General features: G+C 40.3%; 1 protein-coding gene across 4 annotated transcripts in view; it reads left to right on the forward strand.

Moving 5' to 3' along the window:
* TRPC6 (transient receptor potential cation channel subfamily C member 6) overlaps positions 1-27,067 on the forward strand; it is a 128,910-nt gene that overhangs the window by 51,616 nt on the left and 50,227 nt on the right. The window contains exon 1 of one of the 4 annotated variants that reach the window (XM_019433687.2): positions 15,700-15,964. The exons of the other annotated variants lie outside the window; for them this stretch is intronic. Within the exon in view, the coding sequence (XP_019289232.2) occupies positions 15,873-15,964 (92 nt within the window). The 5' untranslated portion in view covers positions 15,700-15,872. Of the gene's footprint in view, positions 1-15,699; positions 15,965-27,067 lie in introns of those variants that run through there. 4 annotated transcript variants of the gene reach the window in all.

Genomic DNA, 27,067 nt, shown 5'->3' on the forward strand with positions numbered 1-27,067 from the left:
GCAGGTCTGGAGGGGAGGCTCATTCCAGGTAGAACAGAGAGATCCTGAAACAGAAACAAGCCTGGCATAACCAGGAACAGAAGTGACAAGAAACCCTGTGTCTGGAGCAGAGTAGATGGGGAGCAGTGTGAACCATATGTAATCACACTCCCAGCTACCATTTGATTTTTCTCCCCCTGATTGGTGTTGGGAAAGAATTTGACACTGTTTGAGTGGGAGACTATTAGAGTTTATTTGTTGCCTCTTTCTAAAGTATATACGGTCTGATTTTATAATTTGAGAAAATATTTGGACCTTTCTATAGGAGGCAAGAATGGATGCCAAGAGACCACCAGTGAGGGAGTTACTTAAGAGACCAGACAAGAGATAATGGAGAGTTACACCAGGAGTTTAGAAGCAGACATATTGATAAGTATTGGATTCCAGATATAGTTTGAAAATACAACAACTGAGAAACCTGTTGACATTTTAGATGTAGGGAAAAGAGAGCGATTAAAGACTCCTCCAAGGTTTCTGGCCTAAGGTGGATGGAGTGGCCATTGGCTGAGCTAAGGAAGACTGAATAACAGGAAAAAAATAGAATACAAGGGTACCATTTTGTCATGAAGTAGCATCAATAAGTCAGGAATTCAGATCTGGGGATATTGATTTGACATTTATAGCCAGATGCTGGAAGAACTCTTTTAAGAGGTGAGTGGAAATAGGGAAACTATTAGAGTTTATTTATTATTTTTTTCTAAAGTATATATGGTCTGATTTTATAATTTGAGAAAATATTTGGGCATTCTGACATTTGGAGGTCAGGCAGAGGAGGAAGGACTGAAGCAGAGATGCCAATAAGATAGGAGAAGAATGGGGGAATTTGGCATCTTAAGAACTAGAGAAAACAAATTTTTCAAGAAGGAGGAAATACTTGTTTTTGTCACTGGTGCTGGGACAAGAAGCAAGATGGGAATAGATAAATTGACTGAATTTTCAAGAGAGATGTCAAGAACAACCATGATAAAAAGTGTCCAGTGGAGTATGAGTACAAAATACTGATTGGAGTAAGTTGGGGAGAGTATATGGTTAAGGAGATGGAGGCAGAAGGTGTAGACAGGACTTTTGCAAACTACTGCTATCCAGGGGGAGTGTTTTTAAAACCACACTTTGGGTGCTCTCCTCTTGCTCACTTTTCCTACATGAACCTATTGAAAATACAGTAAATGCCCTCTGATCTGACCCTACTGGGACAGTTAATAGTTTAATTGGAAGAATGAATTGAAGCACAGACTTATGAAAAATGCCTTACTCATTGCTTAACACTTTAAGTTGAAATATAAATTAGGATTGAGTCACCAATATTCTGATGTAGTGTCAGGGTTTTACCTTGAGCATATTTAAGACTCGGAGTCACTAATTGTACTGCATGTCTTTCTCCTATCAACCACACTACAATGCATCATTTTTAATTTACAATAAGTTTTGTTAACATATAATGAGAAGTTAAAAACTCCTCCAAAGCAATCTGAGTATAGGATCCTTCTAGATTTTTAGGATTTTTCTCCTTCTTAGAGTTGCTTTGCTCAATCTAATGATAGAACAGTTTTTTTTTTCTTAACAGACTCATCCTTATCAATTCTTCCCCAAATATCCAAATTACTCTTCATAGAATTGACAAATCTAATTTTACATTCCTATTCTATTAGCAAACATATACAACTGACTTTTGTTGGAGCTCTTGGACCATGTGCACTGGCCACAAGCATTCAGTGTGCAAAGAGCACCAGTGCATTGTCTTTCCAAGCAGCAAACATTGGTTAAATTTGGGGCTATGTAAGAGAGGGTCAGTTAGGAGAGTATCTTGTATGTGGTCATCGGATTGTGCCTTAAAATTGAAGAATTCAGATGCATTAAAGAATGTGAGGATTTGAATTTCTACTGAAATTCTCTATGGTTTCATGTGTGTGCATTTCATGTGTTTATGAACAAAAATCAAAAATAATTTAAAAAACCTAATGTCTAAGAGTAATGGTAACTTTATTTTTGCCTTCATTATTTATTGACAGACATATATCACACATTCAGAAAAGTAAAGAAAATATACATGTACAGTTTAAATAACAATTGTAGAATGAATTCCATCTAACCACTGCCAAGGTCAAGAAACACATTACCAAAACCCAGAATCCCCCACAAGGCCTCTTTCCAATCTGAGTCTTGTGATTATCATTTCTTGTTTTTCCTTTATTGTTTCCTATGTATTTTTATACTTCAGAAATAAACTGTGTTCAAATTTTCTGTAAATGGATTGTGCCATTTATATTCTTTCATTTTTTGCCCGATTTGTTCACATTATAATTTTGAGGTTCATCACTTTGGTGTGTAGCTCTAGTTCGTTCCTTTTCATTACTGTATGGTATCTTATTGTATTAATATACCATCATTTATCCATTCTATTATTAATAAATGTTTGTGTTATTTCTAGGTTTGGACCATTATAATCAATGCTACTAGAAAATTCCTGTCTGTATATGTTGGTGCATGTTTATTTGAGTTGCTGCAAGCCTGCACTGCCAACTATGGCAAGCACTAGACAATGACTATTTATGTTTAAATTAATAACATTAAATGCAATTAAAACTTCAGTCCCTCAGGTCTGCCACATTTCAAGTATTCAACAGACATGTGACTAATACCTTTAGTAGCTATTAGTACTGTAGCTTTAGTACTGGATGGCACACATTCCAGAATATTTCTGTCACTCCAGAGAGTTCTATTGGACAGACCTTCTCTAGGTACATACCTAGGAGTAGATGTTAGGACCTGGGATAGATCAGATCTTTAACCTTAACCAAGTAATGAGAACTATTGGTTGTACCAGTTTATATTCCCCTCAACAATAGGAGAACCCTGCTCCTAACGACACTTGTGCATTCCCGAACACACTTGACTTAGATATTGCATTAACCGGCTAGGACTGCTATAACAAAATACCATACACTGTGTGGCTTAGCGACAGGAGTTTATTATCTTACAGCCCCGGAGGCCAGAGTCTGGGGTCATGTTGTCAGAATGGTGGGCTCCTCCTGAGGGCTGTGAGAAAGGACCTGTGCCAGACCTCTCTCCTTGGCTTGCAGATGGTTGTTTTCTCCCTATGACCCCGTATGCATCTCTAGGTCCAAATATCCTCTTTCTATGAGGACACCTGCCATAACAGATTAGAGCCCACCCTAATGACCTCATTTTTCCTCGGTTACCTTTGTGAAGACTCTGTCTCCAAGTAAGGTCACATTCACAGGTAGTGGGGTTAGAACTTCAGGTGGAGGGACAATTCAACCCACAGCAAATCTTTTAGATGCCTTAATATTTGCAAACCTGGACAAAGTTCAGTGGTATTGCATTGTAAGTTTATTTCCTTTGATAACTAAAGAGGTTGAGCACCTTTCTCACATATTTATTGACCATTTGGTAATCCTCTTTTTTTTAAGTTTATTTCTTTTCTTTGTGTGTGTGTGTGTGTGTGTGTGTGTGTGAGAGAGAGAGAGAGAGAGAGAGAGAGAGGAAAAGGGGCAGAGAGAGAGAGAATCCCAAGCAGGCTCCGTGCTGCCAGCTCAGAGCCCAATGCCAGGGCTTGAACTCAGGAACCGTGAGATCATGACCTGAGCTGAAATCAGTTGCTTAACCCACTGAGCCACCCAGTCACTCTGATAATCCTCTTTTTTATTAAGTGCCTGATTAAGATTTTTATCTTATTCATTTTTTTTTCTAGTAGCCTAGCTATTTTTTTCAAATTGCTTTTTAGGAGTTTTTTTACTATGCTGCTTTTGGTTATGTGTTACAGTTATATTTTCCTACTCTGTGGTTTGTCTTTTAATTATTTTATTTTAATAAAAATAAGTTCTTAAATTAATATATATTGTTTAACAAGTATTTCTTTTATGGTTGGTACTTTTTGTGTCTTATTAAGAAGTCCTTCCTTACCCTGAGGGTATGACCATTTTTTTTCTATACCATCTTTTAAAATCCTTACTGGTTTGTTTTTTCCCACTTAGGTCATATTTCCACCTAGGACTGTTTACGTTAAGTAGGGGCAAAAACATTTTTTTTTTCAGTTAAAACATTTTCCCAGCATCATTATTGAAGTTCTTTTTCTCCAAAGACTTTCTCTGTATAAAATTTCCATAGGTCTGTTGATACTACTTTATTCTGTTCTTTTGGTCTGCTTTTCTACCACTATGTCAATATTAATTAATGTCTGTACTACAGTCAGTCTTATCCCATAGGGCAAGTCTTTCCAACATGTTCCTTTAAGAGTTTCTCAGCTGCACTTGGCCCTTTGCATTTCCTGGTTTTTTATAGCTATGTTTTGTCAGACTAAGTTCCCATCTATTCCTGGTTTGGTAAGAGACTTTTTTTTTTTTTTAATCACAAATAGAAGTTGAGTTTTATCAAACATTTTTTTCCTGCAGCTGCACTTTACTTTTATGAAATTCAGTACTTCCCAAATGATGTGTGAGATGCTTTATGTACATTATGTTTAATCTTCAAATCCGTTTTGCAAAGTAAGTGATATTATTGCCATGTTGTAGATGAAAATAACACAAGGCTCAGAAAGATTAAGTGGCTTGTCCATATTTTTAGGTACTAAGTTGAAAATCTGGGATCAAACTGCAATTTTTCTGGCCACTTTCTTCACTTATTTGTTCATTTATACATGTATTTATTCATTAAATTGTTACTGAAGGACCTCCATGTTCCCTGGAAATCTTTGCATTTGCTGCCTTTATCTTCTCAGTGAGCATGAGTATAAAGAGCTCTGCAGTGTGTTGCCAGACTCATCACTTTTCTCCTTCTTGGATGAATTCAAATAATCCACCTTTTCTTTCTCCTCTTCTGCATTGCTCTATTCATAGCATGGACCAAGCTGATAGTCACAGGCAAAACAAATAAACAGAGGGCCCATCTGTGTGAAAACCAGATGGCACTAAGCATACCGCAAGGATGAAGGGTCAGGTGAAACTCCTGCCTTTGTTTAGTAGCTGATGTGAAAAATAAAGTCTGTCTCTGTAGAATAAAGCAAACGGAGAGAGGTAGTGGTTGTGGGAAGAAGAAAATGGCCATCATCACCAGCCTTGTGTTAAGGAATGGTGAAGAACTTCTAATGTGGTAGCTGAACTGTAAGTAACGTGCTGGTGGTAAAGCTGGATGTGTGCTTTATCCAGCTGTGTGGTTTTCACCAGGAGATTCTCTGATAGTTAACAGAGTATTGGACTAGCATTCAACAGGCCCAAGCAGACTATTCGATGTGATGCCTCAAGAAAGCTATTTTATGGATTATAAAGCACAGGCCGTGTGTGTTGTGAACATATCAATTTTTTCTTCAAATATGGTGGCCATATTATGGGTACACATACATGATGTGGGTGTGAATAAATATCAGTACAGACCTATTTCTTGTTCAGAAACATAACTCTTACAGGAGTCATAGACCTAAAGGAGTAGGTGATCTTTACAAATCAAATCCAACAAATTCCTAAAGTAAGTTAAATGATAGGACAGAGTTTGTACATATAGCAGACTGCTGGTACTCCAACTCCATTCCTCGAAAGTCCAAAAAGTCACAAGTAATATGAAGACACTGGGCAAATATCTGCTTTCTATATTACTTTTTGGCACTGGATATTGATGTGTGGGATCAAGGCAAGCTAATAATTAGATTTTCCTTCAAACATTGCTCATCTTAAGTCTAAACGTCATTTGTTGAAGATGACTGTGTGTGGTTGATTGGAGAGGTGTTCATTGGCAGCAATATTTGAACAATAAATTGTTCAGTAAATAAATTGAACAGTAAATTCCCACAGCATTTTAAAGGATCTCAATGATTCACTTGGCCTGAAATCTAATTTTAGAAAAATTTTTATTGAGTTAGAAATTAAATACAATAAAATTCACCCTAAGCATATGGTTCAATAGGTTTTGGCAAATGCATGCAGTCATTAAACTACCAACAAAATCAGGATATAGAACATTTTATCACTTCAGAATTTCCCTCTTAACTCTTGGCAATCACTTCCCCCTCTTGATCCCATGCCCCTGTAATCACTGACCTATTTTTTTGTCCCTATAATTTTACCTTTTCTAGACTGCCAAACAAATAGAATCACACATACTTTTTGTTTCTTAAAGTCACACATACTTTTTGTTTCTGGCCTTTGTAGCTCAGCAGAATGTTTTTGAACATAGTTCATTTATTTTTATTAATGAGTAGTATTTCATTGGATGAATATACCAACTTGTCTATTCACTAGTGAATGGACATTTGAGTTGTTTCCAGGGTTTCTTTCTTTTTATTGAATTTTTTTTGAAATTTACATCCAAGTTAGCTAGCATATAGTGCAACAGTGATTTCAGGAGTAGATTCCTTAGTGCCCCTTACCCATTTGGACCATTCCCCCTCCCATAACCTGTCCAGTAACCCTCTGTTTGTTCTCCATATTTAAGAGTCTCTTATGTTTTGTCCCCCTCCCTGTTTTTGTATTATTTTGCTTCCCTTCCCTTATGTTCATCTGTTTTGTATCTTAAAGTCCTTGTATGAGTGAAGTCATATATTTGTCTTTCTCTAATTTCGCTTAGCATAATACACTCTAGTTCCATCCAAGTAGTTGCAAATGGCAAGATTTCATTCTTTTTGATTGCCGAGTAATACTCTACCACATCTTCTTTATCCATTCATCCATCAGTGGACATTTGGGCTCTTTCCATACTTTGGCTATTGTTGACAGTGCTGCTATAAACATTGAGGTACCTGTGTCCCTTCAAAACAGCACACCTGTATCCCTTGGATAAATACCTAGTAGTGCAGTTGCTGGGTCATAGCTGGCTCTTGATTTTGAATAGAGTTTCTCTGAATGTTTGCATGCAGTCACTTGTTGAGCATATGTTTTCATTTATCTTGGGGTAGGATTGATGAGTCATTGGGTAGGTATATGTTTAACTTTATTAGAAACTGCCAAAGTACTTTTCAAAGTAGCTGTACAATTTTGCATTTTCCAGCAGCAATGTATAAGTCCTAGGTGCTCCACACTCTTGACAAGCTTGGTATTGTCAGTCTTTGTAATTATCCTTTTGATTATTAGTTAAGTTGAGCTTTTTTTTTCATGTGCTTATTGGCCATTTCTATATTTACTTTGTTGAAATGTCTTCTAAATTTTTTGTCCATTTTTTGGAGAATTTGTCTTACTGAGTTATAGGAGTTCTTTATATAGTCTGGACACAAGTTCTTTGTCACATATGTGCTTTGTAAATATTTTTCCGCTGTGTGTAGCTTGTCCACTTTCTGGGTGTCTATAAAAGAGCAGAAGGTTTTAATTTTGATGATGTGTAGTTTATCAATTTTTAATGGTTTCATGCTAAGAAATCTTTGCCTAATTTAAAGTCACAAATATTTTCTCATTTATTTTCTTTTAAAGATTTACCTCTTACATTGAGGTCTAATGTCCATAGAAAGTTAATCTATTTAGGTTCATCTTTCATTTCCTTTTTTAAATAATTTATAATTATACACATATCATATTCACTAAGCATAATGGTAGCTTAGAGAATGTAGCTATAGAGACTTGTTCGAAATTTGTTTGGATAATTTATTTATTGGCCTCAAAGCAAAATATTTTTACTTTTTAGTTGACACTGTTCTCTCTTCAGTTTTGTTTTATGTTTTTCTTAGTAATGTTACTTTTTAACACTCATGATAGGTTTAAATTTTAGATAATGAAGCACTCACTGAAGGTAAAAATCATGCTACAGGCATCATTTGGTTTCTGAATATCAGAGGGGTGTGACTGCTGGTTTTAGTAGTGATTATCAGCCAGTTGAAATCAGTATTTACACAAGACAAACTTGCAAACTACCCAACTGAGCTAGATGTCTCAGCAGGATATGTTTTTAGACTTTCATTTAAGAGCACTGTGTTCATCACTGGGACTAAACAGAGTGACCAATTTACATTTTGTTTTCATTCATGAGGAGTTAGTTTATGGTTGGTTGCAGTGATAATTTATTACCTATTTAGATGAGTGCCTGAGACTGGTGCCCAACAGACCCTGCACTTCTGTTTGACTCTGTATCCCAGATGATTGTGTCCTTGAATTACAATGGTGAGGACAGTAGAGACCAAGAAAGTAGACACTGGAGACAATCAGTAAACTAAATATAATAATGGTTCTAATTTCACTTATTTTAAGACTTTATCTAGAGATCTGTCCTCTCTTCTCATAGAGCATCTACCAGCCACTCTACCGTTAACATTTTGACAATTGCTGATCCAAATCTGAGTTGTCCAAAAGTTGCCTGGTATTTCCAGATACCCCAGACTTTCAGGCACATTAAAAATTTTAAAATAATAGAAAGTACAGGGGTGGATCCTGCTTGGAGGAGTTCTGCTTAAGGTCCCCACTCTAGGCCACTTGAGAACATATTGTCATCAACAATGCTAAACATGCATATATGTTGACATACTCTGATCTTTTGGTTCCTACATTGTGAAGAATACTAGTAGAGTAATGCTGGTTTTCTCCAGCACTGAGTGGTGTTTGGAAAAGGCATCCTCCAGCCCAGCATCCTCCAAGGTGTTTTGCAGTCCTTGGCATAAGTAGGCATGTGTGGAGCCTCTAATCAGAGATCACGCATGAAGAATTCCCTCACCCTGTATCATCCTTTCCACCTGCCCCAGTCATGTTTAGGTATGACACACAGATAAACAAGAATCAATTTCAGTATGCTCTGAGCGTATAAGATAAATGTGGACTTTTTTTTTTTGAGAGAGAGAGACAGAGCTTGAGTGAGGGAGGGGCAGAGAGAGAGGGAGACACAGAATCAAAACCAGGCTCCAGGCTCCAAGCTGTCAGCACAGAACCTGACATGGGACTTGAACCCATGAAACCTGGGATCATGACCTGAGCCGAAGTCAGACTCTTAACCAACTGAGCCACCCAGGCACCCCAATGTGGACTTTTAACACTACATAATCTTGGAAAAATATGCATATGATAAAAAATTTAAATATGTACTGTGAAGTATACCATGTCTTGTCTTTCATGTCTTTAAGAGTAAAAAAAAATTAAAAGATAACTGCTTTGAGTACCTAAATCTACCTAGTTCTCAAATTATTCTTTAGACCCTGCATTATTTTCTGTTTCTTCATCTGCTCTGAGTCGGCTGATACCCTTTCCCACTGCAGCTGGAGAGCAGAGGCCCCAGGCAGTCTTCTGTGTGTCTGCCCCACAGTGCTGCCTCATTTCCACTGCTGATAATTGTTTCAGCATTTCCTGGAAAATTGAAAGTTTTATACCTATGCATAGCTCATTGCTAAGAGGGACTAAGAAGTTTTGAATAACTTTTTCATCTCCTTATGTAACTCACACAATTCCTTGCTGTTTTTTGACATAACTGGAAGCTTTAAAAATGATTTAGTATTTCAAATCAATAATTAATTGTAGAACAAAGATGAACAATCCCACTGAAACTTCAGTGATTGACTATGAATGGCTGTTGCCTTCACCACTTGCCATTTTCTCAGAATCGATGCACCTCATCAGTAATATGCAGATGGCCTTGCTTCATAGACACCCCAGATTCACAAAATCGATGTCCTATGACATAAGTAAATATATTTTAAGTAAATGTCCTTGCAAAGAAGCATACTACTAAATTTCTTTACAATGCCACTTGGTGATTGAAATGTGGCCTAATTTTTTTTTTTAATGAGCAAAAAATTTTAATAGATTCTTCCTCAAAAAACACCTAAGAATGAGGAATAAACACAAAGGAAAGTGTGCAATATCAATAGTCATCATGAAAAAGCAGACTAAAAGTACAATGAGAAACCACTACACATGACCTCAAATGTGTCCTAATTTTGAAGAATAATTTTACAAACAATTTTTCGAAAGTATGTCTAGATTAGGAGCAGGATTCTGAGAGGATGGTGACAACAGAAGATGCAGCATTTTTAATGTCTTCCACCTCGCACAGATAAGCAAGACAATGATTTAGCAAAACCCAAAACTGATGGACCACATGGGCAATAAACTGGTGACAAAGTATCTCCACAAACCACAAAAATGCAGGCTGATGAGATAAACCAGCAGCAGCCCCCTGGCCTGCTTGGTATCAGTGTCTTGCAGAAAACAGAGGGACACTCTGCGTGGCCTCCGAGGAGCAGGGCAGGTCAGCTCACAACAGCCAGCAGTGGGTGCGGGAATGGTGGTGGAGTCCAGGACAGGGCTTATGGTGACTCGTAGACACAGGAGAGGTCTGGACCCTGTGAGGTCTCAAAACTCAGCCTGCAGAGCTTCTTTCCGGGATGAGAGCTCACAATGAGGAGTGGAGTTAAAATTAACATGGCAAAGATGACAGAGAAAAGAAAAAGAAGGTTCAAATGGAAGTGGATGAGCCGTGAAAAACCTTACTTGCGTTTTCCTAAGTCAGAGAAGCTGATCTGAAAAGGCTCCAGTCTGTATGGTTCCAAGTCTGTGACATTCTGGAAAAGACAAGACTGACAATAAAAAGAGCTGTGGTTGCTGGAGGGCAGGGAGGGATGGACAGGCGCAGTACAGATGACTTCTGGGCAGTGAAACCATCCTGTACGACACTAACATGTCATTATATATTTGTCTAAAGTCATAGGAAGCCCCGCGCCAGGAGAACCCCAATGTAAACTGGGTCTTTGGGTGACATTGGTATGTCCGTGCAGGGTCATCTGGTCTGAGAAAGGCGCCACTCTGGTAGAGGGTGTTGATGATAGAAGAGGCTGTCGACAAGTGGGGCAAGGGATATACCTTCTGCTCAACATTCCTGTGAGCCCACAACTGCTCTAAATAATAAACTCCACTAAAAGAAAGTGGGTGTGTTTGTTTTCAATTAGTACTGCAAAACATTGCCACGGATTTAGTAACTTAAAACAACATAAATATATCATCTCACAGATCTGTACTTCAGAATTCTGGGTGGTCTCTGCTGGTTCCCTCTTCTGAGTCTGAAACCAAGGCATCAGCCATCTGGGCTATTTCCAGAAGATTCTAGGAAGAATCCACGTCCACACCCGTTCAGGTCAATGGCACAGCCCAGTGGTTGAGGGTCCAACGTCCTTGGTGTGTGTTCCAAGACTCATTCTCTATCTCTGGAGCCTGCGAACATTCTGTGCTGTGTGGCCCTCCTCATCTTCTCCTTCTCACATGTCATCTTGCTCTTGTCTCTGGTTCTACCTCATCTCTCCTCCAGGTGGAGAAAGTCCTGTGCTGTAAGGGCTATGGGATTAGGTTGGGTTTACATGGATAATTGCTGGCTCTCTCCCTTGTTTTATTTTATGGTCAATCAATGTTCTTACACCTGCAGACTCCATTTTTCTATGTGACTTACATATTTGCAGGTCCCAGGGATTAGGACACAGGCAACTTTGGGGGACCATTCAGCCTCACCCAATCTGGGAGGGGCACAGAACCCGGAAATCTCAGGAAGCATGATGCTGTTCAAAAGCAACAGAAGAGGGAGCTCCGTGACAGTAGCCAAATTTCCCTGAACTGTGCTCCTGCTAAAAGTTCAGAGACTAAATTCAGGTGAAACAGGCAACAGAAAAGTATAGACATAGCCATTTTCCAAAAACAAACTAAAAGGCAAAAATATGACACAGAATGTGAAAGAACAATATTAAGCAGAATGAGAAAATTTCAGAATGGAGGTAAGAAAACTGAGGTTTTAGAAATTTAAAAAATGTAGCCCAAGAAATAAATACAATAGAGCGTGCTTTAAGAGAAACAAAAGGTGGAAACAGACAATGTGTTGAAGATAAAAGACAGAAGAAGGTAATTTAAAGAAGGATGAGAGAAAGTCACAAAAACATGGAGAATACGCAATTCAACATAAAGATTTAACATAAAGATAATTGAGGTCTCTGGAAAAATTAAAAATGGAGCCAGGGAACAGAAAAAAGCCACTTACAACAGTAACTCAAGAAAACTTCTCGAGTGTATTTGAAGTTGTATGTGGAAAACACAATGAGCACCTAAGAATATCAACCCAGAGTGACCAACATCAAGCTACATTCTAGTAAAATTATTGCACTTCAAAGAAAATGCTGATTGGGCATTGAGGCAAACTGGCAAGTGATTTATAAGGACAGAAAAATCAGATTATTATCAGGCCTTTTTTGACAGCAGTATTTTATGCTAGCAGGAAACGAGGTAACACATTTAAGATGCTCCAGGAAAGAAACGTTAGCCAGGGATTTTATATCCAGCAAACTGACCTTTAGATATAAGAGGTACAGACAAACTGAACAACCTACAGGCACTCAGGGAAATAGTTCTCAAGATATGTTTCTGAGGAAGCTTTCAGAGAACGTGCTCCTGACTCTCCAGACGACTAGAGAAACATCAGAATGAGGCTTTGTGGTGGCATTTAATATATGGTTACTTTTGGAACTGGGACCGCAGGACATGGAAGGGGAGAGAGTGTATGATGGCCATGTGCTTACATGGAGGGTAGTCCAAATACCAGAAAACAGGTTCCCAGGGGTTTTGTACGTGATAGTAGTGTTGGTATTGTTATTTTGAGACTGTTATGTTATAATGGGGGTAAAGTAAATGAATATATCTAGGGATATATTTGCAATTCTATATAAATATTAAAAGGTAAAATTATGTTAAAAGATTTTCCAAAGGGGAGTACCTGGATGGCTTGGTCAGTTGAGCCTCGACTCTTGATTTTTGCTCACAGGATTGAGCCCAGCATGGGTCTCTGCGCTGAGCATAGGGCCTGCTTGAGATTTGAGATTCTTTCTCTCCTCTCCCTTGTGAGCACTTCCCCCAGCCCCTCTCTCAAAAAAAAAAAAAAAAATCCCCAAGGAAGTGACCCTCCACACTGCATGATTTTGCCCTGAAATCCTACTTCTAAAAAAATTTTTTTAACATGTATTCATTTTTGAGAGACAGAGTGTGAGTGGGGGAGGGGCAGAGAGAGAAGGAGACACAGAATCCGAAGCAGGCTCCAGGCTCCGAGCTGTCAGCACAGAGCCCGACGCGGGGCTTGAACCCACGAACCGTGAGATCATGACCTGAGCCGAAGTTGGACGTTTATCGACTGAGCCACCCAGGCATCCCTGAAGTCCTACTTCTAGGTGTGATGGCTGCACTCTAACCCTGGACATTCAGTCCATACACCTGGTGAGCGTCTAGCCCCTTCAGTCCTTAATTCCTCACTCACAGCCGGTCAGTCTAAAAATCCTGCCAATTCTGCCTTCCAAGTGTCCCTCACATCTGTCGCTCCTCGCCGTCCCCACAGTGCGGCCATCTCGCATGAGGAGCACAGTGATAGTCTCCTAAATGGTCTTGCATCTGCCACTTCCGCCTTCTATCCTGTCTTCCTATGAGCTCTCAAAACAATGTGATGGCACCACTCCATGGCGTGAACCCATCGCTGGCTCCCCAGAATCCAGGAATAGCCACAGCGGCTTGAAGGATGTGGCCCTGGCTGACACTTGAGCCCTAAGGGCCAGCTTCCCGGCCAGATTTCTGCTTGTCCACCCCTACCGGCTATGTTTGGCACCTCAAACACGCCAGCGTCTTAGGGGCCATCATATTAATAGTTTTCTCTTTCTATAATGCATTCTCTTTCAGCTGCAATATCTTATTATTCCTCTGGGTTTCAGATTTCAACTGAAGTATCACTTTTTCCAGGAAGATTTTCCAGATCTTTACCCTAGATTAGAGAATACAGCCTGAGTGTGTAGCACCCTAAACTTCTCAGGAACACTGTGAGCATGGTAATTACATTTTCGAGCCAGTTTTCCACTAACCTCGAGGTTTCATGAAGAGAGAACCTGTCTGCCTATTTCCCAAATTATCCCATTTCCCAACACATAACAGATATTGATTAAACATTGACAGAATGGATAAGGGAATGACTCTCTAAATATAGGGGACTGGGGCAGAAAAAAGTCTGCTACCTTCCTTACTCTAATCTTTGCATTTATTGAAACCAAGTGTGATGCCATCTATTTTATATTTAAGGGAATATTATTTCTAGGATATTCTCACATTCATAGTCATTAATTTGCCTATCAATTCTCAAAACTTTTCTGGCAGGTCATTTAATTAACCATCCTAACTTCCTCCCTCCCTTCTTCCCTTCCTTCCTTCCCTTCCTTCCTTCCTTCCTTCCTTCCTTCCTTCCTTCCTTCCTTCCTTCCTCTGCTCCCTCCCTCCCTTCCTTCCTTCCTCTGCTTCCTTCCTTCCTCTGCTCCTTCCTTCCTTCCTTCCTTCCTTCCTTCCTTCCTTCCTTCCTTCCTCTGCTTCCTTCCTTCCTTCCTTCCTTCCTTCCTTCCTTCCTTCCTTCCTTCCTCTGCTTCCTTCCTTCCTTCCTTCCTTCCTTCCTTCCTTCCTTCCTTCCTCTCCTTCCTTCCTTCCTTCCTTCCTTCCTTCCTTCCTTCCTTCCTTCCTCTGCTTCCTTCCTTCCTTCCTTCCTTCCTTCCTTCCTTCCTTCCTTCCTCTGCTTCCTTCCTTCCTTCCTCTGCTTCCTTCCTTCCTTCCTTCCTTCCTTCCTTCCTTCCTTCCTTCCCTTCCCTTTCCTTCCTTCCTTCCTTCCTTCCTTCCTTCCTTCCTTCCTTCCTTCCTTCCTTCCTTTTGAGAGAGAGCTAGCACAAGTCGGGGAGGGGCAGGGAGAGAGGGAGAGAGAATCTCAAGCAGGCTCTGCACTGTCAGTGCAGGAGCTGATGTGGGGCTCAGTCTCACTAACTGGGATATCCTGACCTGAGCCCAAATTAAGAGTCAATTGCTTAACCAAGTGAGCCACCCAGGTGCCCCTCCATCCTTACTTCTAACCCAGTAAAAGCTGGTTAACTAGTACCCTCAGTTAGTAATGCTTTTATGTTCTGTTATCAACAGACTAGGCAAACCATAATGGGGAAAAAGTCTATTATCATCAATTTTACTAAAATTTTACAAAACTACCAAGTCATGCGTAGAGTCAGCCCAGTTTTCTACATTTCCCGTATTTGAGGTTGTTCCAAATAATGATCCTATAGTCCTCTGCAGTCCCAAGTCATGAAAAAAAAAAAAATGGATTGAATTGTCATGGCACAGAAGTTGATAAACTCTTGTATGAAGACTTTCAAGAACAGAGGTTTTTCTAAAGCAAAAAATAGAATGCATGAATTCTTTGACTAGTAACTAAGGTAACCACAAAAGTAAATTAACCAGAACATCTTACCTCGAGCATTCTGGAAACTTTTGAACTCCTCTTTTATGTTATTCTGCCTTTCTTAATTGCTGTGGCATCCCAAATGATGTGAATGTGTCTGTTTTCTCACATAAATGTTATAGCTGTGTGTGAACTACACACAGTTTCTGCTGTGCAAGTCAGGATTTCCTAATAAACCATTGTTTCAACTTATGAAAAATCATGCTGGATTAAAACATCACTTTGCTGTGAAGTGGGTGTGTTAAAGGGACATGAGCCATCTCTTGCTAAACGAACCATTATTTCTAAATGCATATTGGTTTTTATTTAATCTTCAGCTAGATCAAGAATGTATGGAGCTATTGATCTTTTGCCTGTCTTATCATTCAGTTATTTATTATTATTATTACCTTCCTTGGCATTATCGAAATGTAATTGTAGATGGACTTGTCTGTTTTAGGGTGATGTGGTTTACATAACTTTACAACAATTCCTGTGGTTGTATCTTGCAGCGATACTGAGCGTGGGCAGCAGCGCGGGTTACATTAGAAGTGAGAGCGAGCTGAGCGAGAGCAGTACCAGACGCTGGGGAAGGGCAGGGTCTGAGAAAACGTCCTGACTGCAGGGACCTGTCCTGGGAGAGCAGCCTCCAGCACTAGATGGAGTGGAAGCTTCCAGATTGGCATGTAGCGTCTAGTACGAAGGAATCTAGCAAGCAAAGAGGAAGGGAGAAGATCTGCCTCCGACTCAGGTTAGACTCCGTAGTTTATAGAACAAAGTAAGAGTTTCTCCGAGGTGCTAGGAGGCTGTCTGTGTGACACAAGAGATGCATTTTGTCTGATTTCTAGTTTCCAAGTAGCTGAACCAAATGCCACTTGAAGGTGTGATTAAAACCATAGCTTTAACCATGAGCTGATCTAGGCTTTATAGGGCCTGATGCTTATATAATTTTAAGGGCTCTGTTTAAAGGAAAGACAGAATTATGAATACCGGCTGCCAGAGTCCCTCCCCACGCCTTGGAAGGGACCTTCCAGCAGAGGCTCCAGGGGTTGAGCTGCCGAGAAATGTGCCGTGGGTCCAACTGTACGGCTCCTGGGCCTGACCTCTGTCCTTGCTTTTGCTTCTGTATCACAAGTGATTGGTCTGATTTTGGTCCTTCTCCGTGTGACGACGCCCCTGTTGTAGGGTATTTGTCCCCTTGCTGACCTGCAGAGCCGGCTTCTGCCCTCTGTCTCTGCGGTGGCTAAAACAGGCCGAGAGGAGGCCAAGAGGGTGCTCTGCAAGCACATGGGTAAGCCGCTCTGGGACTTCAGCGGAGCAGGGAGACCAGGGAGGAGAGGGGCTGGGTTGGTTGTGGCGGATGCGAAGAGGAAAGTGGAACATGTGACATCAACACTGAGGACTGGGCATGGGGGTGAGTGTGCAACAGTTGTTGATGTGGGCCCGTGTGTTCACATTGGTTGAAAACACAGCAGGCGGTAAAACTGAGTTAAATACAAAAAGCCTCAAATTACTTCCACCCCCTCATTATGTTCTTGGGATTCAGGAAAAGCGGTTGGCAAATAACCTTCCTGTGCCAACAACCATCAGATGTTCTTAGAGTCCAAATTGTGAATCAAAATATGTGTCAGAACAGACACCCTGTGTGCTGGCCGTCTGCAGTGTCAGAGCCTTTCAGCCCCAGAGCCCAGCTAACAGCCTACCCAGGTGAGGGGGTGAAGCATGCAGGCTGCAGGCAGACTTCCCGGGCTCCGTCCCTGCTCTGCCTCATAGGAGCTGGGCGCCCAAGAGGAACTCGCTTGTGCTTGTGTCCCTTAGTGACCCCTCTGTGCAGTGGAGACACCCACAGAAAGTGCTGCGTAGGATTCTAGTGAGGACTGGGTTGTTATTTACAGGACACAGTCTGGAATGCGCCTGGCAGGCACACGTAAGTGGTGTCTAAGTATTTCACAAATAAATGTTTTCTGAAATTCTTCCTGGTTCTGAGATTATCCAGTTCTGAACAGCAGTCTATTCTGCCCAGTCTTCAGCATTGATTCACTTTGCCTTTAGATGATTCTGAGTTAAAACAAACAATTTTAAGAACACTGTGTGTATCAGAGGACCTTCTCAAAGGACAAAAAGGACAGCTCGGTGTGCGCTCATGCTTTCACCCAGACCATTCAGTTTTCTGTCATGAAGCAGCAGCCTGTGCTGGTTCCCTTAGGAGAATGCTCCAGAGGCAGGGCGTTCACGCGGGACGCTGCCCCGGCACCTGGCGTAGATTTCCATTCCCTCTATGTCCCAGCTGAGGTGTGACCGCTGCTGCTCCCGTGGGCAGTCTGTGCCCTCCGTTAATCCTTCCTGATCTCACTCGGCTTTTCCTGAAGTGTGAAGCTTTTCTAGCCTTTTGATCTTTAAGCCTCTGTGTCACAAAGTGAAATCCTGTGGATGGACAAGTCTGGTATTTAAAGAACTTGGGAATTCCTGAGAAGGTGTGCTTTTTTACTGCTTAGTTTCAACTGCAATTCAGTTCATTAGGAGTTAAAAGGAGGAAAACAGTGACTGTCCGTGCGTGGTTCATGTCTCCAGGATGTGTAGCTTTGGAAGAATCACTACTGTTTCAGTATTCCAGATGCCAGTCATCCTGTGGCATTAGTTTATAAATTATTCCTTCATATGCACTCTTAGGTCAACTTAAACTTCCCGGAAACACCTAAGAACGTTTTGTGCTTGGCTCAAATAATTTTTATTGGCATATTTACTTGTGGCCTCACACCCCTAAGTGTGTTTAATTTCACATACATTATTGTAACATGCCCAGGCTGAGAATACTCCCCATAGCAAAGGCAGTGGTCCACAGCCCCAGTGATTTCTGTGGTAAGAGAAAACAGACTTCCTGTAAGAGTTAATAGTGACAACAGCGATAATAAAATAATGATAAGAGCTTTTATGGAGTGTTTGATGTGTGCCCAAGGCCAAGCTAAGCAGTTCTTTGTCATGCTTTACCCATGTAATATTGAGACTGGAAGCACTCTGAGCTATTATTTGCATTTTAAAGATAATTTTTAACCAAAGTATTTCATAATGAGGTCGTATTTGTAACTATTGCACACGCTACATCATGATCTGCATTTTAGTGGCAGATCATGTGGGTATACATCTGTCCATGTCAGCTTCTCAGGATCTGATAGTTGCATAATGCTCCATTAGTTGGCCCTTTACCTTTTCCATCACACATGCTTAAAAGCATGAAGAATACACACATGTAGCATAAATTTATTTATTCAAATAGATGTAAATCTGGCTATAGATATGGATGTACAGGCAGATATTGATAAAAATAGCTTATACTCCATTGCACCCCAGAAAGTATCTGGGTTAGCAGTAAGCTGAACAAAGTACTAAACACAGCTTAAAAAGAGTTATTATTTAGTTACTTCATTTTAAAACGTATCCTTTTGTAAATAAATAATTTCATGAAGTTGGTTAATGAATAAGTTTCAGATAGTGCTGTTCTTATAAAAGCTGCAGAATGTCCATTAAAATAATTAGATGTCACGTGCACACACATACTCCATACACCGCTTAACAAATGCATACAATCTATTTGGTTAATAGGTAATACTGGGACTTTGTCACAAAAATGTAAATTGTGAAATTCACGTTTACCCTCAGTGTTATAGAGGAACACTTGCTTGCTCAGTTCAGTCATTATGGGTATAAAATGATCAAGCAAAGCAAGACTTTGCTTCATAAATTTTTTAAGCATCTAGAGGCTTCAATTTTAATTGAATAGAGTGGTTTTGAGTGTTGTTTTTCAAATTAGTGAAAACGTGTTTAACCAAGTTGCAGAGGAAGTGATTTAACAGAGCAAAACCCAGAAACTCCATTTGGCATTTTCAGGGGAAATGCAGATTTCAGGAGGAAATAAATGCATTGCAAAAAAAGAAAAAGAAAAAAGAAGAAATAATTTTTATTCCTGAAAAATTGTAGATAACTAAAATCACTCTTATACTGCCAGCTATATTTCCTTATCCAGCGTCAATACTGTTTCCAAGAGACCGCACAGCCTTGTATCTATACAATGTTTTGAATTGTAGCCTTTTTATTTATGTAAATGCCTTCAGCATTTATGTATACAGTGAATGGTATAACTCATTAGAAACATGACCTAATCAGCTATACTTTAAAAACTACATTCCCTGTATATTGGGAACTAAGAGTATTTAATTAAATCATCTTTTGATATTCAGAAAATTCTAGAAAATATTTGCATATAAAAACAAAGAGGCAATTTAGGAATAACACCTAGAAAAGTCCACTCAATTAAAAGTAACTATAGTTATTAATCCCAATTTTATTTTTTTATTTTAATTTTTTTCAATATATGAAATTTATTGTCAAATTGGTTTCCATACAGCACCCAGTGCTCATCCCAAAAAGTGCCCTCCTCAATACCCATCACCCATGCTCCCCTCCCTCCCACCCCCCATCAACCCTCAGTTTGTTCTCAGTTTTTAAGAGTCTCTTAAAAAAAAAAAAAAAAAAAAAAAAGAGTCTCTTATGCTTTGGCTCTCTTCCACTCTAACCTCTTTTTTTTTCCTTCCCCTCCCCCATGGGTTTCTGTTAAGTTTCTCAGGATCCACATAAGAGTGAAAACATATGGTATCTGTCTTTCTCTGTATGGCTTATTTCACTTAGCATCACAATCTCCAGTTCCATCCACGTTGCTACAAAGGGCCATATTTCATTCTTTCTCATTGCCACGTAGTACTCCATTGTGTATATAAACCACAATTTCTTTTTTTTTTTAATTTTTTTAACGTTTATTTATTTTTGAGACAGAGAGAGACACAGCATGAACGGGGGAGGGGCAGAGAGAGAGGGAGACACAGAATCGGAAGCAAGCTCCAGGCTCTGAGCCATCAGCCCAGAGCCCGACGCGGGGCTCGAACTCGCGGACCGCAAGATCGTGACCTGAGCTGAAGTCGGACGCTTAACCGACTGAGCCACCCAGTCACCCCAAAACCACAATTTCTTTATCCATTCATCAGTTGATGGACATTTAGGCTCTTTCCATAATTTGGCTATTGTTGAAAGTGCTGCTATAAACATTGGGGTACAAGTGCCCCTATGCATCAGTACTCCTGTATCCCTTGGGTAAATTAATCCTGATTTTAAAAAGAAAAAAAAGAAACTAAAATATACAGAAATTTATTTTTTTGACAGTTAAAAATATATATAGCTTATATATAAGCTTCTAAGGGCAGAAAATATACCGTAGTTAAGTTAATGTTCAGTGTTTAATACAATTTCACATGGAAATTATTACTCGAAACTTTTATTTATTTAAAAAATTTTATTGTTTTATTTATTTTAGAGAGAGAGAGAAAGAGCCTGAGCAGGGGAGGGGCAGAGAGAGAGGGAGACACAGAATCTGAAGCAGGCTCCAAGCTCTGAGCCATCAGCAGAGAACCCCATATGGGGCTCAAATCCACGAACCATGAGATCATGACGTGAGCCTAAGTCGGACGTCCAACCGACTGAGCCACCCAGGCGCCCCAGCACTCAAAACTTTTATGATGATAATGGTGTCGTCCTCTCTCCTTTGGAGGCACTTCCATTAATTAGAGGTGTCTGCATCATCCCTGTGAGTGGTCGTTGTTACAAGCACAGGTGTATAGCAGAAGAGAGAAATTCATATTTACACTTTTACTGACGCATATGTTTTGAACTCCGCACGCCAGAAACTGTGTGAGGGCTGGAGACAGAGCATGGTTCTTGTCTACCTGGGACTTACCCTCTGCTGCGTCACAGGAACACACAGCAATAAGCACCCTGTGGTGGAGGCAGCCAGCACAGAGGGCTGTGGAGTACTGAAGAGAAGCAGCCACCCCAACCTGGGGTCAGGGAAGGCGTTCCCAGGGTGCTCCTCAGACCCCGTTCCTGCTACCTTACCTCAGGCCGCCACTGTATGGCACTCAGCTTTCAGCCACAAGTCTTCTAACTGGTCATTGGCCTCTTCCCTTGCTCCTCTCCACTCCAAACCCGAGTTAGATGCTTTCGTTGTGTCCACATCGTCCTCAGAATAAAGTCCAAACATTATAATTTGAGAGATCTTCCAGCATTGCACTGCCATTTTCCTACCATCCCAATTTCTACTTGTCTTGCTGCACTTGACCTTCAAGGCGTATTAAACGAACGAGAATTCCACAGATATGTTATGTGTTCTTGCTCACCTTCTTCCTTCTGTGCGTTCATCCCTGCTTTCTAGAACATCTTCTTTTCCCTTACGGAAGCTCTGCCTGGCTAATTCGTTCCCATCATCTCGGTCTCAGTTCAGATCCTTCCATCCAAACCAGAAATACACGTTTCATCCTAGTCTCTTGTTTTCCATTCCCTCACCAAATCCTGAAAACTCTAGGGCTAAGCATCTTGCCATGGGCCATTGTGAAATTGTTCCTACTCACTAAAACACACCTGCAAGGTTAGTCTTCTTGTTCCCCATTATCAGAGAATTAATTAATCTGAGAGATTAAGTTACTCACTCAGGATTGCACTCTGTATAAGTCACAAGTCTGGGAGACCAACCAAATTCCGCCTGGCTCCAGGGCCAACATGCTTTGCCAAGGCGAGGGTTAGACTAACAACTATTGTTTTTTTGTTCCAAAAACATCATTACTTGGAGATATTTAATTTCATTTTGTTTGTTTCTTCCATGGTTATACAAAAATCAAATCAAATAAAAAATACTAGATTTTTACATACTTTCATGTTTTTAACAATTCCTTTTAGATTTCTACTTAAAGTATTTACCTATTTTAAGCTAGGAAATGAAATTTTCTAGATGCATATGTGTGTCTAAAGGTTAGAAAGTGAGAAAGGATTGGAAAATGAATGAAGTAGGTGTTTTTTTGTACCAGAGAAAAATAAATTACTTAAAAAGTAGTGTGGGCTGATTTTACTCGTATGTGGACTCTAACAAAGTTGACTACACAGAAGCAGAAGATAGAATGCTGATGCCCAGGGACAGAGAGGTGGGGAAATGGAGACATATTGGTCCAGGGCACAAAATTGAGTTGTGTAGTACAGACAGTCTAGAGATCTAATGTGGAGCATAACAATGATAGCAATTCTGCACCGATCATTGCAAGATCGTTGAGCCTGACTGGACGTTTTGTGGTGCAACTTATGAAATTTATTTAAGTAACATGGGGACCAGACCCATGGGCAGAACGAGCTGTACTTTTGCTGTATGAGCTGGTGCATATATGCTTAGTGCTCAAGGAGGAGGGGGCGTGCAGAGTATTAGATCATAAATGTCTTCTTCAATTTTCTATTTGTAAAACTACTTTTGCAAGATTTCTCTGGTGCTTATCATGCAGTTTGATATGAACTATTGGTGAGATGTGCAGGCAGTCATGAGCCCCTTTAAAGCTGTAGCAGCCAACACGTATTTGATGCTTTTTAGAACTAGGCAAGGTATAGGTCAGCTCTCTGGGCTAAATGTGAATATTTCTCTGCTTCTATCCCTCATCAATACCAGTACTTTGCTAAGAGAGTAGATTTCATGTACTCTCAATGCAGAGGAAAAATGTAACTATGTGAGCAGAGGCATAAATTAATCAACTTGATTGTTGTAATCATTTCAGTGTGTATATGTCTATTAAATCATGTTGTGCACCTTAAATGTATACAATTTTTATTAAAGAGTGAAATAAAATTTTTATCTGGAAAAATGCCATTAAAATTCTGGATTTCCTCTTAAAAAAAAAGCACTGTAGGAAATTCCCCAGTCACCCATAGATAACCTTTGTGATGAGATTTTGTAGATCAAGATTGCATATACTGTATACATACATACCCTACCACATACTACTCACGATTTTGAGAAATAGGGGATACTGAAATGAAAGACTCCACTTTTTAATGAAAGCTCTTGCACTGTGGTAGAATTACACTTGAAGGCCTGACAGATGTTGAAGGCCCTTTATATGTTGGTAAATTTACTCAGTGTCCACGATGGGCCTACAGTTCCAAATTTGTAAAAAAAAAAATATGTAAGACCACAATATAGATAAAAGTAATGAGGTGTCTGTCTTGATAGGACCTCCTTGTTTGGGACCTCCAAACGTGGGGGGATGATCAGGAGGAAGCCAGTGGCACTGATGGTGACAAAATTCACCTGGGCAAAACAGACACGATAGAGGTTTATTGAAGGCACCAGTACAGCAGAGGAGAGACTGTCTCCCAGGAGGCGGTGGGTGGGGAGCTGTTTTTAAAGGGCAAAGGAGAAGATAGGATGGAGTTGACATATGGAACTTTCCCTTTTTTGGTAACTGTGCACTTGTAAGTAGCCCATTGGTTAGTTAGGGCCTGTGGATGTTTTCAGGTGGGTTGTCTGATGGGACTGTCTGTATTCCATTGCTCAATGCCTATTTGCCCAAAGGCGGCCTCTATAAGTAATATGAAGAGAGGCTACTTTTTTTTTTAATGTTTATTTACTTTAGAGAGACAGAGAGAGAGAGAGAGAGAAGGCTCCAGAGAGAGCCTATTTTGAGAGAGAGAGACAAAGAATCTGAAGGAGGCTCCAGGCTCCAAGCTATGAGAACCTGATGTAGGGCTCGAACTCATGAACTGCTAGATCATGACCTGATTCAAAGTTGGACGCTCAACCGACTGAACCACCCAGGCGCCCCTGAAGAGAGGCTACTTTTAGATGGAAGGAATGCAAAGGAGTCATTTGGCGGAAGGCTCTGGGTAGCAGTGAGTGTTCCCCGCTGACTCAGGCAAGCACAAAGTCAGTCTGCTCAGAGATATGTCTCTCAAATTAACAGCCATTATAATTTTAAAATGACAAAAGAACACAGGGATGACAGAAGTAAGAGAGGAAAGAGTGTTTTCCTCAAATGTTGACATGGAAGAGGAAGAAAATTTCAGAGAATCACCATATCCATTCTTAATCTTTTTGTGCAACCTTAGATTTTAAACAAGTTTATTTTCTTTTTTTTTTTTATTTTTTTTCAACGTTTTTTATTTATTTTTGGGACAGAGAGAGACAGAGCATGAACGGGGGAGGGGCAGAGAGAGAGGGAGACACAGAATCGGAAACAGGCTCCAGGCTCCGAGCCATCAGCCCAGAGCCTGACGCGGGGCTCGAACTCACGGACCGCGAGATCGTGACCTGGCTGAAGTCGGACGCTTAACCGACTGCGCCATCCAGGCGCCCCAACAAGTTTATTTTCTATTCACACGCCTGAAATGGTCATCTCAAATGTAGAACCACTGAAATGGTTTAGCCTTTCCATTTAAGCCAGAAATAAGTGTCAGTGAAATGGACGCCTACCTAACCTTAGGGAAAATATGGGCTTTTTGCTTTTTTACTCTCCATTGAGGATTGAAATTAGTTTTATTAAAGAACTAGTCTCCAAAGTTTAGTGGAATATATGTTTTACTTCTGGTATGACTGGTTCAAACTGTTTCATGAGAAAAAGAAAGAAGAGAAAATTCCAGCTAGTGAGAGACAGTGGTTACTCTTCAGCTTCCCATCTGCTGGTTTATCCCAGAGACAATACAGAATAAGAAGAGGCAAATAAACTGCACAGAAACCGTGCCTATGGCATAACCTGAAGACAGTGTTGGGAGGAAGACCTATCCTGCCATGTGGTTCTTCTAGCTGGACTTAGATCAAATTGGCATGAGACACATTAACAGGAGAAAATCACATCTACTAGGAGTACATACAGGGAGTCCACACAAACCAGGAGTTCCAAAAACAGTGAGGCATCATGATGTTTCCGGGAGCTCAGGACTGGGGTCAAGTTGGAGGACAGGAAGCAGACACAGAGGACATGAAGGTTCCTTTGCTGGAGAGGAATCTCTGTTAATATCTCTCTTCCTGGTACAAGCAGGCAATTGAGGGGGAGGTAAAGAGCTTTTCCCGAATCTGCTGGGTTTGGATTGATTTTACTCAGGATAATGTTCATGACAAAGTGGCCCATCTTGGGGCAGCCTGCCCTTGGCGCCTACAACAGGAGGTGACCAAAGTTCAAAATAACCGCAAGAGAAAATCCTACTAGATCCTAATGCAAGTTCTCACATCCTGCTCCCCTGCCCTCCTCCACCCTGGCCTGCTCTGGAACAAGCAAGGACAGAGCAAGAAAAACTACGGGAGAGAGATCAGAAGAAAACTAGCAAACAGCTTTGGGTTGATCTAAAACTACTGCCAGAAAGACTAAGCTGACCTTCCGTCTGAAAAATCCTAAAGACGGTGCCCTGGTAGATCAGAACGTAGACAGGACTTGGAAGCATGCACACTTTGAAAAAGTATGCTTCATGATGTGTCTGATCTAGAGAGAAAGGCAGAAGTGAAGTGTCTTTTGGCTATTATCTAGGGAAAGAGAAAAAGAGCAAAAAGGAAAAAGGTTTTGTCTTAGAATAAGGTAGATAACTAACAACTTGAAGGGTCCACAGCCCCGTCTCCTGCACCAAGACAGCCAACAAACAGTCCGCTAAAGTGTCTGAACTCTCCATATACAGAAGGGGATGTTAGTGAACTAGAAATCTTGCATAGTAGTAGTAGTAAAATAATAGTAGTCAGAACAGAAAAAAGTTCCCATTGTCCTGCATCCTCACTGGAGTATGGCACAATTATTCCTGTTAATTTTGGCCATTCTCATAGATGTGCAGTGTGCCTTACAGAGGTCATCATTTCCGTCTCTGTTGGCTAATAACATTGAGTGGCTTTTTCTGTGCTTACTTATCATTCATACTTAAGCATTGGTGAAATGTCTATCAAAGTTTTGCTTATTTTAATTGGATTCTTCATAGTATTGGGTTCTTTTTGCTCTTTTTTATTAGATTTTTATTACTGAATATTGTACATTCTTTATTTATTCTGGATACAACTCATTTATCAGGTAGGTGATTTGCAAACATTTTCTCCAAACTGTGGCTTATTGTTTATTATTTTAACAGTGTCTTTCAAAAAGTGAAAGTTCTTCATTTTAATGACACCCAATGTACCAATTTTTTAAAATTCATGGATCATGCGTTTAGTGTTGTATCTAAAAATGTTTTTGCTAGTCCGAGTTATGAAATTTATAAGCATGAGGTAGTCTATCATATGCTATTGTCCTTTCAATGCCTGCAGAATCTGTAATGATGTACCTCTTTCTTTCTTGGCGTTAGTAATTTGTATTTTCTCTCTTTTCTGTTTCTAATCTGGGAGAGCTTTATAGATTTTATTGACCTCCTAAAAAAACTTTGTGTAATGCTGGCACTGGAGAGACATTCATTTCCTTACACCAGTCAATTCAGGTTATATCTGTACACTTTTCCATTCATTCAACAGATGTTCCCTGGGACCTCACAAGTGCAGGCACTGCCCCAGGCATTGGGAAGTATGTAGAATGCCTTCACAGGACTACATTCTTGTGAGAGAGACAGATCATAAATAAGACAAATAGGTAAAATATAGATGATGGTGATATGTGGTAAGATGCGGGGAAAAAGCAGGAAGTGAAGACTTAGAATGTTAAAGATTGGGGCTTTACTTTTAAAGCCCCTTGTGAGAAGGTGTCTTTTTTTTTCAAGTTTATCCATTTTGAGAGAGGAAGTGAGTGACACAGGGGCAGAAAGAGAGGGAGAGAGAGAATCCCAAGCATGTTGTGCACTGTCAGCACAGAGCCTGATGTGGGGCTTGAACCCACGAACCTGTGAGATCATGACCTGAGCTGAGATCAGAAGTCAAATGCTCATCCAACTGAGTGACCCAGGCGCCCCTCCAAATGAAGTTATACATATTAAAGTAGATTTACAGAATCCTGAGGCGTCAGGCTAAGATGACATTTAGCAAAATGTCATCATCCAG

The sequence above is a fragment of the Panthera pardus genome, unplaced genomic scaffold (assembly GCF_024362965.1).
Source record: "Panthera pardus isolate Hobbes unplaced genomic scaffold, ASM2436296v1 HiC_scaffold_12, whole genome shotgun sequence".
Taxonomy (NCBI): domain Eukaryota; kingdom Metazoa; phylum Chordata; class Mammalia; order Carnivora; family Felidae; genus Panthera; species Panthera pardus.